The sequence below is a fragment of the Mirounga leonina genome, unplaced genomic scaffold, assembly GCF_011800145.1.
Source record: "Mirounga leonina isolate KUSES-001 unplaced genomic scaffold, KU_Mleo_1.0 Mir_170, whole genome shotgun sequence".
NCBI lineage: Eukaryota > Metazoa > Chordata > Mammalia > Carnivora > Phocidae > Mirounga > Mirounga leonina.
Genome location: NW_023270433.1, coordinates 42123369 through 42141955, shown reverse-complemented (window position 1 = coordinate 42141955; position 18587 = coordinate 42123369). Strand labels below are relative to the sequence as shown.

The 18587-nt window shown below is 44.6% G+C and overlaps 1 protein-coding gene across 2 annotated transcripts in view; it reads right to left on the bottom strand.

Annotated features, from left to right (window-relative positions):
• The window catches only part of MOB3B (MOB kinase activator 3B), a 212408-nt gene that overhangs the window by 17529 nt on the left and 176292 nt on the right, over positions 1-18587 (bottom strand). The window contains exon 4 of one of the 2 annotated variants that reach the window (XM_035016525.1): positions 1746-6948. The exons of the other annotated variant lie outside the window; for it this stretch is intronic. Coding sequence (XP_034872416.1) covers positions 6919-6948 — 30 coding nt within the window. The 3' untranslated portion in view covers positions 1746-6918. Of the gene's footprint in view, positions 1-1745; positions 6949-18587 lie in introns of those variants that run through there. 2 annotated transcript variants of the gene reach the window in all.

Sequence of the window (18587 nt, the reverse complement as noted above, 5' to 3'; positions counted from 1 at the left end):
AGAATTTCCTCTGGAGCAGATATTAAGCTTCATCTAGTGCGCAGTAATACAGTTATAAACTCAATCAAGGTTTATTTAGATCGGATTTCCTCATTTAGTTTTTAATCTATTAAGTACTGGGAATTTGTGCTTGGTTTTTGTGTTCATGAAAACTCAGATGAGGAATGCTGCATTAAAACAATGAGAAGTTTCCATTAACACACTGTGTTCTGCTGAAATCTACTTCACAAAGAAAAAGTAGAAAAATAGGATAAAAGATATAATTGTTATAAATGACACTACCACTGCTTTTCAGTGACTTTTTATCATTTTGGTCAATGTAGCATTGAAGTTTGCCTGGAAGCAGAGCTGAAGTTTAAGAATTTAAAATAATTGAAAGTTGGATAGATGTAGTGATCAGCTTAATGTCCATGGGAGTATCTGGGTGGAGGGACTGAAGGCATTGGATTTGAATTTATTATCTTCTAAAACAGTTTACTATTTATATCAGGAATACAGTGTAGGCTACTAGAAAGAACAACATAATATAGCAGGTAGTCAATATGTATAGGGATCAACTTAAAAATTAAAGGCCTCTCTAGACACCGTGTAGCAGGGGCTGCACCTGAAATGCCTTCAGGGGAGTGGCAGGAAACGGGAGGGAGCGAGGGAAACCTACCAGCCTCAGAGGACAATGGCAACTGACAGCCGCTTGTCTGGGACTCAGTAGGGAGTGGTGAGGACATTGGTAAATTGGAGAGAACATGCTCCATCTAAATGGGTCCACCACTTCTCAGCCAGTTCCTGCCACACGAAAACAAAAGCCCGGTGTTGCCAGATCTTCTGATTTTGTAAGAGGAGCCAGAAATTCTGATTTTTAGGCATCAGATTTCTCAATTTTTTAGATGTTGGCAGCTAGTTAAAAAGAAGAAAAACAAACTGTGTCAGTCTAACAAAACGTGCCTGCAGGCCACATTCCGTCCATAGTCTGCCTCTCTGTCACATCTCCGTGTACATTTCAGACGGTGGAACCGAGAAGTAGAGGAACCCTTTATATTTGTGCTGGGGTTCCAGAAGCCTCATTCCTCACCACCCTCTGTCTAGAAATCACCTCATCACAAATAGCTTTTGTCAGACAGAGTATTCGATTGTGGCTATTAGCAACAGTGGCTGTTATTGGAATCACAATTACTCTAAAGTGGCTAGAAATGTACTAATAACATATAAATATATAAAATGTATATATTTGTTTCCCAGACATGTTAATACTTTTATCTTATATTATTTTGCAAAAATAATTATAAGTCATATAGGAATAAATCTATAAGCAGTTGAAGTTCAGAAATCTGAGGCAGAGAACAATTAAATATACTACTCAGGATCTCACAAGGAAGGCAGTGGCAAACCTGAGGTTAAAACTCAGGTTTATTTACTCTGATTGATGAACTATTTCTCTAGTCAAGATTTATTATATTTACACGCAAGGTTGTCATCAAATTTAGTATTGAATCCTACTGCAAGAAAAAATACACACCACATTCATCTGTGGAGCAGCTAAATTATATGCATGACGTACCCTCCTGGGAAAATCTGAAAAGTGTAAAGGAACTTCTGTTAGAATACAAATATGTGCAGTGTGTTCTCAAACACATTTTGAATTACTTTTTGTAGAATTAACTGTTTTCTTTTCATTTACCTGCTCCAAGACCACTGCAAGACGAAAAACATACCTGTGAAAGAAATTGAGCACACACAAAAAAGACAGGTGATGGTTATGTGTCTTTTATTTGTGACATTTGAATTCCTAAGCTCACATGAACTGATTTCATAAATATCCTTTCATTTCCTCTTGCTTTTCTAATTGATGTAATTGTATTAGTTTGTTCTTATAGTCAAATCTTTAATTTAATCACAAATGGAACTAAAATATAGTAAACATCTTTTTTCTGATGCAATTAGAAAAGATACAGGAAAATCTTAAAATTAGAACACTAAAAACTAGTAACACAGCTTAAATGTCAGATTAGAAATAGACTCTCCCCTCTAAAAGTTACAAAAATCCTTATTTATTCATCAAAAAATTCCTACCCAGAATTAATAACTTCCCAGAGGGAAACAACCTGTTAAAAGTTTTTGGCTGTTAACATACTTTTTAAAGCAGGGGAAAAAAATCCTTCTATTTCCAAAACACTTTGTTTGGCTAATTCTAGGAGAGAATCACCTATTTTATCAAGGACCAAAATGATCCAAACACAAATGACAACAGTATTATCCAAATGACACATCTGACTCCTTCTTGTGATTTTGCCTCTGTACACATTTCTTGAAGACATGGCTCTACTTGTCCCATGATATTTCTTTGACTCACAGTGTGATACCCATGGGGTGTGGAAGTGATAGAAGGTCAGAGACCAGAGGGAATGATGTGCTTCTATCAATGACCAGATGACGACTTGGCCTACATCACCACAAAAAGATGAGAGGCGCTCCCTCCAAGTCTCTTAAAGCTGTGCCAATTAAAGAAGGGATTAAAACAAAACAGCATGATCTGATGAGGCCTAATAAAGGTAGAAATGAAGGCAACTCAGGAAGATAAACCAAAATGGTTGAATATAATATAGATATGGATTTAGTGTGGACAAATAGAAAAGAAAATTTATAAAGCAAGTCAGGACTTAGCAAAGCCACAATAAAGTTTGGAGAAAGCATGCGGTAATTTCTTACACATTCACTGTTGGTTACATCCGTAATGCACAGTGACATGGAAAGCCTGGGGAAGGGTTCAAATGGAGGTGCAGAAATGTTAGCAACAGGGCAACAAGTCTTCCAAGAGAATTCTGCCCCTGGGAGAGCGGAAGGGAAAGGAGGCTGAAGGCCATTTGCTAACAGTCTTCAAATACTTAACGGATATGCAAATAAGGCTCTCATTTATTATGCTGTTTCTTATCCTAGATAATCCCTGGATCTCTCTTAATGTGAGACACTAGGAAAGGTATGCTGAAACCCAAAGATTTGGCTCAGGTTAAATGGGAGGATTTCAGATGTTGTGAAGTGTTCAGTGGGGTATACCAAAGGATGCTGTGAAATGTCTATGCCTGAGGTCTTCGAGAGGAGAATGGGGTTTTCACGGGGAATGTTACTGATATGGTTTGGGAGGGTAGAAGGAATGGATTAAGAAATCTCTTGAAGTTGCTTCCACTCATCCTAGTCCTCAGAAATGAAAAAACACCCCAGGAAGAGAGAATTAACACCTAAGAAGCAGAACCTGACTCTAGATGAGTATTTCTCAACCTTTTTTTTTTTTTCCATTATCATCCTCCTAAGGAGCCCTCTAAGATATTTTATTCTTAATCATCCTTCTGAAATTTTAATACCACATAGAAATTTTATACCTACTATGGCCCTTTGAAGGGCCACAACCCACTGTAATATCTAAGATTCCTACCCCCCCCCACAAAAAACCCCACAATTTTTGCACCCTTGAACAATCACCTTCAATGAGAATACATGCTCTCTAAAATAAACCATGGGTCTGAACAGGAAGTCATTGAGGATGGGAGCAAAAAAAAAAAAAAAAATTACACGTATTTCAACTCTGGCTACAGGAACCATACAAATTCTCATTAGCCAGCATACTAATGTAGTGCCCCCTTCCTCCTTCCCCTTCCCTCTGTTAAATGGGAAGTTATGAATCCTTTATCATTGCTATATCATTTAACTGCAATGGTAATAATCTTTTGGAGACCCTGCACCTCTTTGAGAGTATTAAGAAAAGAACGCACATTTGCATAGCCTCAAACTCTATAATATGTGTGCATGCTGAATTTCAGAGCTTCCTAATGAATTATTTACCTTTATAATGAATGGATCAGGCCGACAACACCTGAACCCACTGGTCAAGCTTCATATCATGAAAAGAGACGACTAGACATTATATGCTTCCTGATAAATGCAATAGGAAGGAAACATCACTTATGTAGTATTGTTCCTTAAAAAAATATGTTTAACTGAGTCTAATAAAGAGGAAACAACCAGGAAAAAAAAAAATCCATATTGTGGAACATTCTACAGAAAACCAGCCTGAAATCCTTAATAACATCAGTGTCATCACACACACAACACACACACACACACACACCCCATCACCTCCACCACCACACCAAACACATACCTAACAGAACTCTAACCCATTAACTAAAGAGAATGACAGCAAATGCCATGTGTGATTCCTAATTGGATCCTGGATAAACAACCACAACAAAAAGCTATAAACATTTTGGGGGCAATTGAGAAAGTATTTTAGGGTTTTATGATGTCTGCAACGTATTTTGAAATGGTTCAGCAATAAGAATGTATATTTACAGAGGAAGAGAAAATATATGGGAAAAGTCAACAGTTAAAAAAATGTTAACAACTGATGCATGTAAGTGAAGGGGACGTGGATGTTCATTGTAATCTTTTCTTTTTGAAATTTCCACTTTGAAACGTCTTGAAATAAAAAAGACAGTGGATACATGTATTACCCAACTAAAAAAAAAAAAAAATAGTGGGAAATAAAGGAGGAGAAAGCAGGAGGTGAGGCTCAGACGCAGAGAGTTGGAGGTGCCTGAGCCACTGCCAAGAGCTCAGATCGCCCCTCTTTGCAATGAGAGGTACTTAGGATGTCGTCAGGTCAAAGAGATAAAAATTACCTGTGATAATTTTCTTTAGAATTTGCCAAACAAAGTTCTGCAGGAATAGGAATACTCTAATTAAAAAATAAGAGTAGTTTGCTGGCACTGATCCTAGAAGAGTTGATGAATGCAATTAGAAATATAACCAGGAGGAAACTGTGCCACGAAGCTTAAAAAATATTTGGTCTTTTAAATTGAATGGGAATTTAATATGCACAAACAGTCAACAGAAAAGAACCTTAAAAAGAATTAATAACAAATGTCTTCAGAGTCCAGCATCCTGCTTGATTAGGCATCACTGACATGCAGGAACATGGTCAACTTTTTAATGCAAAAATCCTGTGGTTTTTCCATGGCAGCAGAGTTTCAGAGTTCCTCCCAGGGCATGGGCTCCACGATCTCATCTCTCTGTCCCTCTGCTTGACATCCCCACGCAGTACTTACTGCGTATTGCATAGGTTGGGAAGAGGGGGTCTTATTTCTTTGTTCTCTGGATCCTTAGGACAGTCAGATATTCTTTCAGCCCAAAATGATGCTGAGAAGAATCTTTGCCTATCTTGTTCTCTCAGAGTTACTTAGGAAGCCAAAAAAGGGGAGAGGGTATGTTTGTTGGTGACCAGAGCACAACACGATGGAAAGAGGTAGCAGCATTTGGATTCCATGAGACGACTTGGACAACATGGGAAGCAAAGGTGGCTTTGCCGGGTCAGGGCAGGATGCCACAGTGCCCAGACAGTCAGCCCTTTCTTTGGACAAAGAAAGATTTCATGTTCTCTAGGCTCTTGTAGCAGCCATGAATGGCTTTAACGCATTAAATATAATGAAATGAGATCAGGGTTGTTCAGTTATTCTTTAATTGGTGTTACATTAAAATACACTAATACATTCTTATCTACTTCCCTCCACCAACTGCTACTTTGTCAAATTCAAAGGATCACTGGGAGTATCATCACCCCTTCGTTACAGGCTCTTGGGTCCACCACCAGGTCTGTGGATGAAGCAGAGAAGGCAACGTTTCTGCAACTAAGACTCACTTGGGTTTCAAAAGGCAGGATGTAGCACAGACTGTGCTATTTTGTTGACTGGAATGGGAAAACCGGGAAGGAATGGACGAAGGAAGTTAGCTCCAGTTCCACTGTTACCTTGGCAACGGTGGCACAATCATAGGGACAGAAATTAATTTGTGCCACAACACAATCCAACCGGGGGGGGGCGGGGGCGGGTGGCGTATAAAGGAAGAGAAACAAAACAGGGGCTGGACGAAGGAGCTCAGAGGGCCAGCTGGGAAGGCTACGAGCCAATGAGCCAGCTGGCTGAGTTATGTGCACCAAATAACCAATTGCACTTCTGTTTTTTTTTTTTTTCACTGAAATTTTAGTATTATGTGGAGACAGCCACAACTCCCTCCCCTTTGGTCAAGAACAAACGCTGCACTAATCTATCTGGCTCAGGGCTTCGGCTGATCATTCTTGGTCATTTACAATTTCCTTTTCTTCCTCTCTTCTGGGAAACAGGAAGAAAATATCTTGAAAAGAAGAGACAAGAAATGGTGTGGTTGTAAAAAAAAAAAAAAGCACATTCTGTTTGGAGTTAACTGGTAACTTGTCAGCTTTCTGCTCGCGACCGGTCTCCTCCCTGTAGTTAAGGTTTGTTCGGGGTCATGGAGTGGTCCCTGAAAGAAATCTGCCTCTCAGGGAAAACGTGTTGAGGCTGCGGGGTGGGTCTCAGATCTCTTGTGGCTACACGGCCCTGCATGAAGTTAAACCACAGAATCAGATCAGGGCGGGAGGTCTGAAAGGAAGGCTTGTTATAGAAAAACTCGCTGCTCATCCAGAGTTCCAAAATTCACCCGGTACTTAGAAAACACGTGACAGAAAAGTCGGCCAGTTGACAAGACAGAAGTGGAAAAGTACAAGTGTCTCAGTCTCAAAACCTGAATTCCAGTAAAGCTTAGGTGGCAGGTCACAGGTAGAGCTGCGACATGCATGGAAGTGCAGAGGCTTCCTCGGGGCGACTCAGAGCCAGAAGGGGCCAGGGGGCAGTCCTTCTTGCATGCTGTGGTCGGACAGGTCCACAGGTCGTGGCTAGCAGCACTCAGAGGGTTAAGAGCACACGGGGTGAGTGGGGAACGTCTCTCAGGAATCACCGTTGTCTCCACCTCTCCTGCTCCTGGAAGTAGGCGTGCCATTTCAGCCAGGGAGGTCTCCCTGCTCAGCACTCCAGGAGCAAAGAGCTTTTCTCTGTCTTCCAAAGATAAGGTGGGGTGTCAGTGACACATCCTGCTCGTCATCTCTTTCTGGAAAGCAGGGAGAGAAGGATGGTTAGGAGTAACTAGAAGCAATGACTTGTTGAAGGATTCTAAAAATACCCTCAGAACCTCTGGAGCCTTTGACCAAGGAACTGCAAGCACGGTCCGTGGATAAGGCTCAGCACGCAAATGTGCTCCATTTGGTCTACAGGTCTGTTTTTTTGTTTTGTTTTGTTTTGATCAAGCAATGTTAAAAACAACAACAACAACCACCCAAAAAACCTTGGCTAACTTGCCGAAACTCCAGGTTGTTTATTTTTTTGGAAAAACCGCACGAGTTGGAGCCCCTGGACAGCTGGAGTTGAAGAACAGCTGTCCTCTTCAGATGGAGGATGTGCTCTTCAGTTGGCCCCAGCCCCCATGACTCCCAGTTGTCTCCCCAACAGGAGCCAACTATCACTTACTGATTGATATGATCATTGGATTTAGACTGCTATTTTTCTTATAGAATAGTTTCTCTTTACCTACGTTTCAAAGATGGAAAAATGAAGGACAGCCTAAGTGGGTTTAAGGCAAGGGAAGTGGGAGGGAGGACTTTTCTGAATGGGCATGAAGAATATACCAATGTGTCTGACATGCTCCCACCTGGCCTTTCCCTCCACTCCATCACCTGCCTGGCTCCTGTGGGCATTTGCAGATCCCAAATGTACCATCTTTTCTCTTTCTCTGGACCGCTGCAGAGGTGAGACCCTTGCCTGTGGCCTGCTCCTCCCTGCCCTCCTGAACTTAGCTAATTGCCATTCCTTTTCCCAGCTCAGGCAAGATGACTTGCAAGGTGCCTGGAAGGCCTCCTGTTGCTCCTGCCCCCACCACTGTGGAGTCTGCCACTTCTTCCACTGGTGCTGGCCTCTAGTCCTGCTTACAGTGAGCCAGTTTGTACATCTGCATGTGTGTGTGTGCATGCGCGCATGGACCGAGGGCATGTCTGCAGGCCCTACTGGATGGAGGGCTACCGCATGTCAAGAAAAGAAACACTCATGGGCTCACCATATGTGCACTCGTCTGTCTCCCCCGCCCCAACACAGTGCCTGGCACAGGACGGCCACTCCACTTTCAGCTCCAAAAATGGCCTGGAGAGCAGGCCAGAAGGAGCCATGTGCCATGCAGCATCTGGGAGGACACGCTTAACAGCACTTGATGTAAATGAATGAGCTGCTTTCAGGTCCCACCTCCTGCAGAGCTGATGGCAGCTGCCCCCTCTCTCACATGCTCACCCCGGATCACCCCAGCCTAGAGAATAGAAAACATCGGAGTAAAATGAGTTTGAGAACAGGAGTGTCCCGGTGCTTGGAGACTCTATTAGCAAACCATACCAAGGCATTGGTTAAAGAAATGTCAGAATATACACAGCATATTCCAGGCACTTTTGCATCCTTATAATATTATTAAGCACAGGCAATCACATACAGGTACATACAGTGAAACACGAACTGACCACTTCCTTCTACTTGTGACTTGTCCTATGTACCAGGTACCTGGGAGATGAGGTTGCTGTTTGCAGGGAGCTACACTCCATCAGAGAGAAAGAAATGTAGGTCACACGCTAAAAGACAAGGACATAAATGCAACTATCTGGAGGAAGGGAGACCATGAGGCATGGTAGCTCCAAATTCTGGCCACAGTCAGAGCCCACTTCTGCCCTCACCACCTATCTGTGTGACTGCCTTGAGTCTCTGGGTCTTAGCAGACATGCCTTTTCTTTAGGGACCCCCTCCCTGAGCTCTGACATAGGGCATATCCCTCTTTCCTGCCTTTCACAGGGCCCTTCTTCACAACTGGAATAGCCTATTATTTCTTTCTTTCCTGCCTCCTGGATTCATCCCATGTCAGATCCTATAATATCCACAAAGGAAGGGGCTGTGTCTGCTCTATTCCTAGTGCCTGGCAACTGATATTCAACAGATGTTTGTTTAATGAAGCAATGAACGGGCTCTCAGTCTCCTCATCTGTAAAATGGAACTGTGAGATGACCTGAGAAGGTGACCGGGAAGGTTAAAAGTATTAAGATATACCTGGACTTGATACACATGAATTCCTTCTCCTCAAAGGCAAACACATGGCAATAATCACTTCATGCCAGAGCAAGAAAGTGTTTGAGAAGACTTCCCTGTTAATGTATCCACTTAGATGGACCCCAAAATTTAAAGGAGGACCCTGATGATGAGGCGGGGAGAAGGGGACTAGATAGCTGGGGTGGGGGGGGGGCGGGGAGAGTGGCCGAGGTGGAGCCCTCCGTGGTCTGGTGTTGCTGCGGCTGGAGAAGAGAGGCCAGGCCGGGAGGGCGTGGGGGTAGGGAGACAGGTAAATGCACAACTGCCCAAATATGGACCCATGCAACTGGTGTGAGGACTGGAAAGACATGATGACAATCTTAAAATGAATTTGCTGTCCCTTTCATAAGCTTCCAAAAGTTCTTGTGCTTTTGGTTAACCTTTGATGACAAAGATGGGGAAAGTAAGGTGGGAAAGCAAATGTGCACATGTGTGTATTTGAGTTAGTAAGAGAGACAATTGGCGGTGGGGAGATCACAGACTGAGCACAATTTGGCCTTATAACTAATTCCGTCACTATTCGCAATGGGTTAATACTTTTGGAAAGAAAGGAACTAGCATTTGTGAAGCACCTATGAGGTGCCAGGTGCTTGGTGGAGCTGTTACATCATCGCATCTGTAAAACTCTAAGAGAAGGAACTGTGGCCCCATTTGACAGCAGAGGAATCCAGGCTGCAGAGCAGAAGGGATTTGCTCGAGGAGAACAGGGAAGCTGCAGAGCCCGACCAGTAATAGTTACTTCCACCCAACAAAGCGCAGCTCTCCCTTAGTCCCAGGGTCCCTCAAAGCTCTGCAGATATTACACCCCGTAACTCTTACACTAACCCTGTGAAATGAGACTGGTTGTGCTCACTGAAACAGGCTCAGAGACAGACAGTGTCTTCTAAAAGTCACACAGTGAGTGGCAGGGGTGGGACTTAAACTCAGGTCTAACTGAAGGCAAAGGTCAGCTCTTCCCACTTACACCATGTGATTTGTGGTTTAAAAGCCCCTGAGACATTCTTAGGAAGATACACTCCGATGATACTGATATTAACTGACATATATTCATTATAAATGGTTGCAGTCATTCCTGGATTTTCAAAATGTTGAAGGTATTTTCTCATTACTCAGACAGATGGGACTTGGGATTACAGGTGCACTGGGTAAATACTAAAACAGTTATGCCACTAGAAATATGGAAGAGTTAAACACACACACACACACACACAAGGGAACACTTTGATAGAGGACATGGTACTTATCTAAAGCCACTGAGTTAGTCTGTGAAAAGCCAGGACTGGTGCTTTCCTCACTCCAAATGCTTTCTCGCCTCCAAATGAAAGAGAAAAACTGTTTACGGGGATGTCTCCTAACATTCTTATAGGGAAAGAATGGTTGAAATAGCAGACCAGGAATTCCCAGATCCTTCCCTAAGGAAGAACAACTCAGAGCCACCCTTCAAAACTGTATTCTAGCACTTTCCCACTGGGTGGTGCAAATGAGCTGGTTAAGAAATAACTGGCCAAACCAAAAAACTGGCCAGTATTGGCCTCCAAAGCGTTCATCATCATCAAAGCCCTCCCAAAGGCACCTAGCAGAACCAAACACATTCCCTTCCTATCGCGGAGAGGGGCCTGAACAACATCTACCCAGGTTGTTCTTTAAGAATGAATTTGCTAGGGCGCCTGGGTGGCTCAGTTGGTTAAGCAACTGCCTTTGGCTCAGGTCATGATACCAGGGTCCTGGGACAGAGTCCCGGATCAGGCTCCCTGCTCCATAGGGAGTCTGCTTCTCCCTCTCCCTCTGCCTGCCACTCCCCCTGCTTGTACTTTCTCTCTCTCTCTCTGTCAAATAAATAAATAATCTTGGGCGCCTGGGTCGCTCAGTTGGTTAAGCGACTGCCTTCGGCTCAGGTCATGATCCTGGAGGCCTGGGATCCAGTCCCACATCGGGCTCCCTGCTCAGTGGGGAGTCTGCTTCTCCCTCTGACCCTCCCCACTCTCATGCTCTCTCTATCTCATTCTCTCTCTCAAATAAATAAATAAAATCTTTTTAAAAAATTAATTAATTAATTTTAAAAAAATAAATAATCTTAAAAAAAAAAAGAATGAATTTGCCATTATAGGAGTGGTCTAAATGCATCGTGCACTAAGGCAGACTTCTAAAGAACTCCAAAAGGTGCTTGAAAAGCTTCTGCAGAGGTGATGAGAATTTTCTGAGAAAGGTTCATAGGGACTGTATTTGGCTGTCTAGGAAGATGTTTTTAAGCCCCTGGATTTAAAAAAAAATCCACCCTTCAGGAAAGAGGAAAGCTGGGCTTTGGCTGGCTCACTCAGTATTCTTTGCTTTAATGTAAGGAAGTAATTGATTTTGTAAAGTCCCTGTTTCCCCACTGTCAACAGAACACATTCCATACTCCAGGGCCTGGCAAACAAAGCTTTTCATAACAGAGACTCATGCCCTCTGCTCATCTCCTGTTGAACCCCCACCCACCCACTCATACACCACACCCACGAGGCAAACTGGACTCTTCCCCTGTTCCCAACAGGACATGGTCTATCAAGGTTTCTAGTAGTTTTTCTAGCTGTTTCTTCTATCTGGGAAATGCTTTCTGCTCTTCTGTGCCTGGTAAATATTGACATCCTTCAAGATCCAACTGTCAGCTCCCAGAAAGGGTTCATTAGCAAACTGTTTGGTTTCCCCCATTGCACACACATATCGTATCACTTTCTACCAGCAGTGGAATTCATCATTTCATTTTTGCCTGAATATGAGAAGACCCTTACAACTTTGTTGTGTATTAGTGTATGATGAGAAATATTTTGGTCAAGTCATTGAATAGTACATATGATTTGATATAATTATTTGGGGAAAAAATACAAGCAAAATATGAGTCCACTGTGATGAGTTTATCTCTGGGTGAATGAAATGATGTATGTGTTCTCTTCCTGCTATTTGCCCTTGGCATATCCTCTTGGATTCTGAGATATTTTTAATACACATGTAATTTTTTTTTCTAAGAAAATAAGCTCCAATAATTTAAAAAAACAACAAAAATAGAAGTAGACCAAACCTCCAAATTGAAATCATATTTAGTTTTAAAAATAAAGTTAAAATGACTTTTGGCTACTTTTCTATGGAATGGGGGTGGTGGCTGAAATCAGCATATCTGCATAAGATATTCAAGCTCTCCGGTTCTAATCTCAACACTTTCAAACTGAAATAGAGGTATCTCTTAGCCATTGCAACAAGTGTTTGATATCTGTAGGATAAACCTGCATGAACTCTAAAAGTCTAAACTTATCTGTCAGTTTACCCATTTTTAGAACTGGTAGTGGAGGACAGGGAGTAGGTGGACACAAAGAGAAGTAAAATGACTTATTCTAGGTCATGCAAATAATTTCCAACCCAGCCGTGACAACCAGAGTCCAACTGACTCTTAGCTTACTGTATATCCCATCACACATTTTTTTTTAAAGATTTTATTTATTTATTTGAGAGAGAGAGAGAGCATGAGAGGGGGAGGGTCAGAGGGAGAAGCAGACTCCCTGCCGAGCAGAGAGCCTGATGCGGGACTGATCCCGGGACTCCAGGATCATGACCTGAGCCGAAGGCAGTCGCTTAACCAACTGAGCCACCCAGGCGCCCCCCATCACACATTTTAATGATCTATTTTTCACATAAAATAAAGGGAAAACATTGATGAATACTAGGTGTCGGTCATCTTGCTAGCATGGCAATTTTACTAAGTTAACATCAGAAACCAGAAAACAAGCTCCAAAAAATGGTGGCATGATCACAGAATCACGGACTACTGTTGAAGCCGGGAGGACACTTGGGTATTGTCTGGTCTAAGACCTTCACTTCAGAGACTGAAAGCCCAGACTGTGAGAGAGGTGACTAGCCTGAGGTGGCGCAAATAATTAGCGGCAGAGCTAGCACCCCTGGCCTGTGGGCTCTGGACACTTGGTGTGGCTCTGAGAGAGGCCATTTGTGCAAACAAGGATGTCTCAGAGTTGGCTCAGTGTGCGTGCTTCAGGTAAAATCCAGCCTGCGCTACTGGCTTTCCCTAACCGATACTCCTTCAACAGCTCTGCACAGTTTTCAAACTAAGTCCCCAACCCAAGCGTTCAACGCTCTTCTTGATCTGGACCCCCAACCTCTCTGCCACCCTGTCACTCCCCAGCTTTCCTTCTCTCCTGCTGAACCCATGGCATCCAGAATCCTCTCGTGTATCTGCTTTTGTTCATTCCTCTTTTCCCAGAACACCTTTCTCCCAACTCCAGCATCCTTCAAGGCTCTTGTGCAGTGTGGCCTCTTCTGGGACACCTTCTCCCACCTCCATCCCTACCCTGACCCCAAGGAGTCTTCGGTGCTCCTCTTCTGGTTTCCTGTGGTGCCCACCGCACCCTTCACCATTGTTCCGTGACAGTTTATTCCTTCCCTGGCTCCAGCACAGGGCTGCCACTGAAGAGATGAACCACATCTTGGGTCTGTTTGGACCCTGGTGCACCAGCCCTGACACATAGCAGATGCTGGCAAAATGTTTGTTAATTAGACTAAAATCCAATGAAGAAAAAAAAAAAAAAAAAAGACTAGGTCTACAAACCCAGTAAAACGAGTGGTGGAGGGAAAAATGTGTTGAGTACCTACCATGGTAGAGGCACTTATGTTTATTTTGTGGACTTCTTTTCAAAACTCTGTGAAGTAGGCATTGCTTTTTCTATTATACGGATGAGGAAAAGGAGGCTCAGAGAATTGATGTAACTTGCCCACGTTCACATAGTGAACAAGCGGGAGAATCAGGATTTGCACCCGGGTGGACTCAAGAACAAAAATAAGCCAAAAAACTAAAAACATACTGTTTCCATTACTCTGCTGGGGTGAGAAATAAAAGCAGCGAGGCCTTTTGTTTTTCTAGCGTTTTAGTGTATATTAGGGTGAGAGGTGCTATAACAACAGCATCCTGAAGCCTATGGTTTTAAATTCCCCAACTCTGCTAATTCTGAGAAACAAGAAGGAGAAAGAGGAGGAAGAAATGTTGAAAATAGAGAAATAACTGAGGAAGAAGAGGAGCGCAAAGAGATGAAAGGAAGGTGGGTGTAGAAGCTCCAAAGTTCCAAAGTGTGGTAAGGAGAGCACACTGGGCTAAAAACTTTCTGGAATGACCTTTATGTAATCCCCCCCCTTCCGCCCGCCCCCGTTGGCCACCATTAAAAACCCAACGGCTTAAAACGGGGTGGTTTGAAGTACACGACTTAGTGTTAGATTTGGCCCTAAGAGGGCAGTAAATTGCCTTCAGTTAAGAGCGCTCGGGCGCGCACGCAAGCACACTGGTGCACACATACTCACGCGCAAACACGCGCACGGATGCAGTTGCCCTCTCCAGTAACGGAGCTTCATCGACACATTTAAAAGGCAATATGTTAAGGTAATGGTTGCTGAAAGAGCACCAAAGAGGAACGGCGAGTCCACCTGGGTGAAGCATCTCTGGGGCTCTGTAGCGGTTATTGCTCGCGGGCTCACCGCCCACCGCCCAGCAGCCTGGCCTCAGCCCCCCAGGGCCCCGCCCGGGGCTGGCGCGTGGCTGCACCCCGCCTCTCATCAGCCCCCAGTCTCCTCTCAGACAGACTTGGGAACATGGGTTTGAATGCAGCATGAAGTACAGGGACAGCATTTCTGGCTGGGCTGGAGGGTGAGGGTATGGGGAACATATCGGGAAGAATTTCCTTCAACGAGGCTGGGCCTTCTGCGGGTGTTGGCCCGGTCAGAAAGCAAGCTTTCTGCGGGGCCTTTCATCCTACAAGTGCCATTTTTTTAGACTTGAAAACCTCCAGGTTGTATCCACATTATCCATTTGTTTCTTTTGTTACTGGCTATTTTTTTCTTCCCTTACAAAGTGGGTGCTTTGAGAATGTTAACCATCCTGAAAATTCTGTTTTTCTCAGGAGTCTTGCCCCTTTCCCTCCTCCGTTCCAAACAACTGTGCTGGTGGTGTCTGTGCCAAGATTTCACCAGATCCACCACAATCTCCCTGCCTCTCCAGGTCCTCAGCTCCTGCCAACACCCATTTCCGGCAGGTCATGTTGCTACACTGGAGGTCAAGCAGATTATTTGCAATTTCCTTATCTCCAGATCTAACCCACTGGTAGCAAAAGCAAGTCCCTTTGGGACTGGCAGCTTTCCTGGAGGAACAGGGAGAGTGAGTACCAAAGTCAGCTAGACTGCGTGGGTCAGCCTGAGGTCATTTCCGACTGTATACAGGGACAAGGACTCAGTGAGGTTTCTTCCGGCACCAAGACGCTATGAGGAAGAATTCCAGGAATGGGCAGGTGCGGCTCTCCAGGCTGTCGATTCAGAAGAGGAAGGGGTATTGTGCTAAGGCATTAGATTGTAAGAATCAACCTCAGCTGTTGTCTCCAAATCATCCAGTTTGAAGGACTCAGAATCGCCTGTGATATGACAGTGCCCTGTGACCAGTGTGCAGCACATGCTCTAATCCCCCCAGGTATCATCAGCACCGCCCATGCACCGTTGATCTCCAACCAGGTAAAGTCCCAGCAAGTTAAAGAGACTGCACATATCTCGGATCTACCTCCTCCTTCTCTCCTGCCTTGCACACACCTTGCTTCTGGCTGTTGCTGTATCTTTTTACACTTGTTTCTTCTGCATGGAGAGCCCCATGCCCTTCTCCTGCCCAGAACACTCTTGTTGACTTTTTCGTGCTCTTATTACCGGTCTGTGAGGGTTATACGCTGCCTCAATGGGAGACAGAGTGATTCAGAGAAAGGGACCAGGACTCAGGGAAAGGAAAGAGAGAAAGAGGATCTCGGTGGCTCTAAAGCTGGTTGCTGAGAATGTGGTCTAGCAGCTAGCTCTCCCTCAGACGGGGGTGCAGTGCAGTTCTGCTCTGAAGGGCAGTGTCAAGGGGGAGCCCAGGAAAAACAGCAGGCTGCTTGCTGAAGGGATATCCCCGGACCAAGAGAGAAGAAAGAAAAACAAGCAAATGCAAAATACCCCAATCTATTCTGCCGCCCATCCCCTGTGGGAAAGCTGGACTGTTGACAGAGGGGCGGGGGACAGAAGCTCCTACCTGCCCTCAGGGCACAGGGAGGCTGCGGTGTCTCAGGACCACAGCCCTTGAGCCCACCTTAGAGAATCTCCGTGACACCCTCCCCCTGACCTCTCCTGCTCCAAGCACTTGTTTCACCCAGAGCCTTTGAAGCACGTGGATGCAGCTTCTCTCCAGGGTCCTGTAGGCAGGGAGCTTGTGTTCAGGAGGGCAACTTCTGACCAGGGAGTGAAGAGCAGCTGCCGCCTTGCACAACGATCAAGCATTGGGCCTAAACATTTTCTTAAAACTTTTTCTTAACATAGTTGTGTCTCTTTAATCGAACTGGGAGAAAGAATTCCAGTGGGAGGCTGATACCAGACACCTTAAATTATTTTTGGAACAAGTCTTCATACATAACTAACTTAATGAATGAATGAATGAATTAGTGTGAGGTCACAAAAGATGGAGTGAACAAGATGGGGCAATGACGTTAAGAGCCTCAATGAGTCAATAATATTGTGTTCCTAACAGAGTAGTATCTATCACTTCCTGCACCCTTTCTATGCCGGACGCTGTGCTCAATGTTGGCTGGACACTCATTATTTCATTCAGTCCTTAGAGCAGTCTTAGTGGTATTATCTTCGTCTTACAGATGAGGGAACTGAGGTCAAGTACTCTGGTCAAAGTCACATTGCTAGTAATGAGGGTAGCCAAGGTGGAAACTTGAAAACCTGTCTTCCTAACCAGTTACACTACACCACAAGGCCTTGTGCTGAACAGATCTTCCTGCATACCTGCAAGTACTTTGAGCTGAGTCTATTTGAGTCAGGGGGCACACAAAGCCAGCACTGACCATGGAACAGGGGCGTGGCCAGGAGAACCATTCATGGGAGGCCCACATTCAGGGCCCTGCTAGCATCCCAAAGTCTGAATTCTTGTCAGGGTGGGCAGGCAGGGCTACAGAATTTTTAAAAGAATTCTCCCAGTTCAAAGTGTACATGGGCTCCAACCAGCACACAGGAATTAAAAATGTTCTTTCTGCTTTCTTTTAGGAATGTGGGTGGCAAATAAGCCAAAAGAAATAAAAATAGAAACAGGGCAGGCCAGACCTCCCTAAACAGGAAAGAACAATATTTATTTGATTAATTCTGTTCCTAAATAGCAGTCCACATTACCGACATGGAGGGCGTTCCCAAATGGAGGGGGGTGTGTGTGTGTGTGTGCGTGCACACACACATATATGCACGCCTCCAAGTACATGTATACATATGTATGGATAGATAAACACACAGACCTGCCACCCACAGAGAATATTTATTCATATGATACAAGAATCAAACTGCTCTTCTTTTCCCAAATCCTGCAAGCATTAAAAATAAGTCGCTTTATGTAAACATACTCAGTCTCTTGATTTATACTGATTCTCATAAAGGCAGAGCTGCACATTTTTGAAACTCTCTCATTTAACCACAGGAGATGGGTTACGGACACACTCCATATGGGGAGACAGGCTGCCTTAGCAGGCATCATGAAAGCAGGCGCATGAATCAAAATGTTTCATCATCACTGCATTTCTCCAGATGTCCTCACCAAAGCCCCGCAGGGCCCCCTTCTGCTCCTCCATGCATTTGAACATCTTGAGTTATTCTGGAGATGGAGTGACCATGTTCTCCCCATGCCATCCTTCTTGCTGGTGCACCATGAGCTCCTGACCATGACAGTGCGTGCGTGCATCCAACCTGATTCCTGCTCAAAGTGATGCCCCCTATAACCCAATGAGGCACAGTCCTGGCCTCTCTGGCTGGCAGTTGCCCCTCCCTCCTCCTTCCCCTCTCTGCCAGCCCACGTCCTCCACAGCCTGGCTTGAGGACCACACCGCTACAAAAGGTCTGACCCCCTCCCTCCCACACCCTGCATGTGTCAGGACAGCTGGACTGATTTCTGGCAGATGCTCCTCGTGCCCCTGGTTTTGGGATGAGCGAAGGGTGGCTGAATGCACCCACGCCCTAGGAGGGCTGTGACAGACTTCAAAATGGCCCAGGGGCCACCTATCAGGTTGCAGCTCTTTGAAGACTGGATGTGAGCGGTGGACAGGGTAAGGAATTCCCTTGTTTGCTTCTGTCACTTGGTCTTTTCATGGGGGGGGAGGGGGGGAGGGGAGGCACTGACTGGTGAGGCCCTTCAGTCTAGGTTAGGCTGCTGCAGTCACAGACTCATGAGTTCTGAGAGAAGCTTAGTGGGCCCAACTCTTACAGACATTCAAGAAGCCCTGAAGAAACAGGACTTGTCATTTTGGGTGTGCCCTGAACTTTCAGGGCATGGGTCCCTGAAGAAAGAATTTACCTCCCCCAGGAAAACAAAGAATTCATAGAAGTCATTCAACTGAGCTGACTTCACCACAGGACAGAGCTTGCCATCACTTAATAAGACCTCTATTGTGTGTCTGATGAAAACACAGGGAGATTTTCTTCCTCAGGGAGCCTATAATTTAGGAAGTTTGTAGCGTCTTAGCAGTCCCATTCCTTCGGAAGGAACAAAAT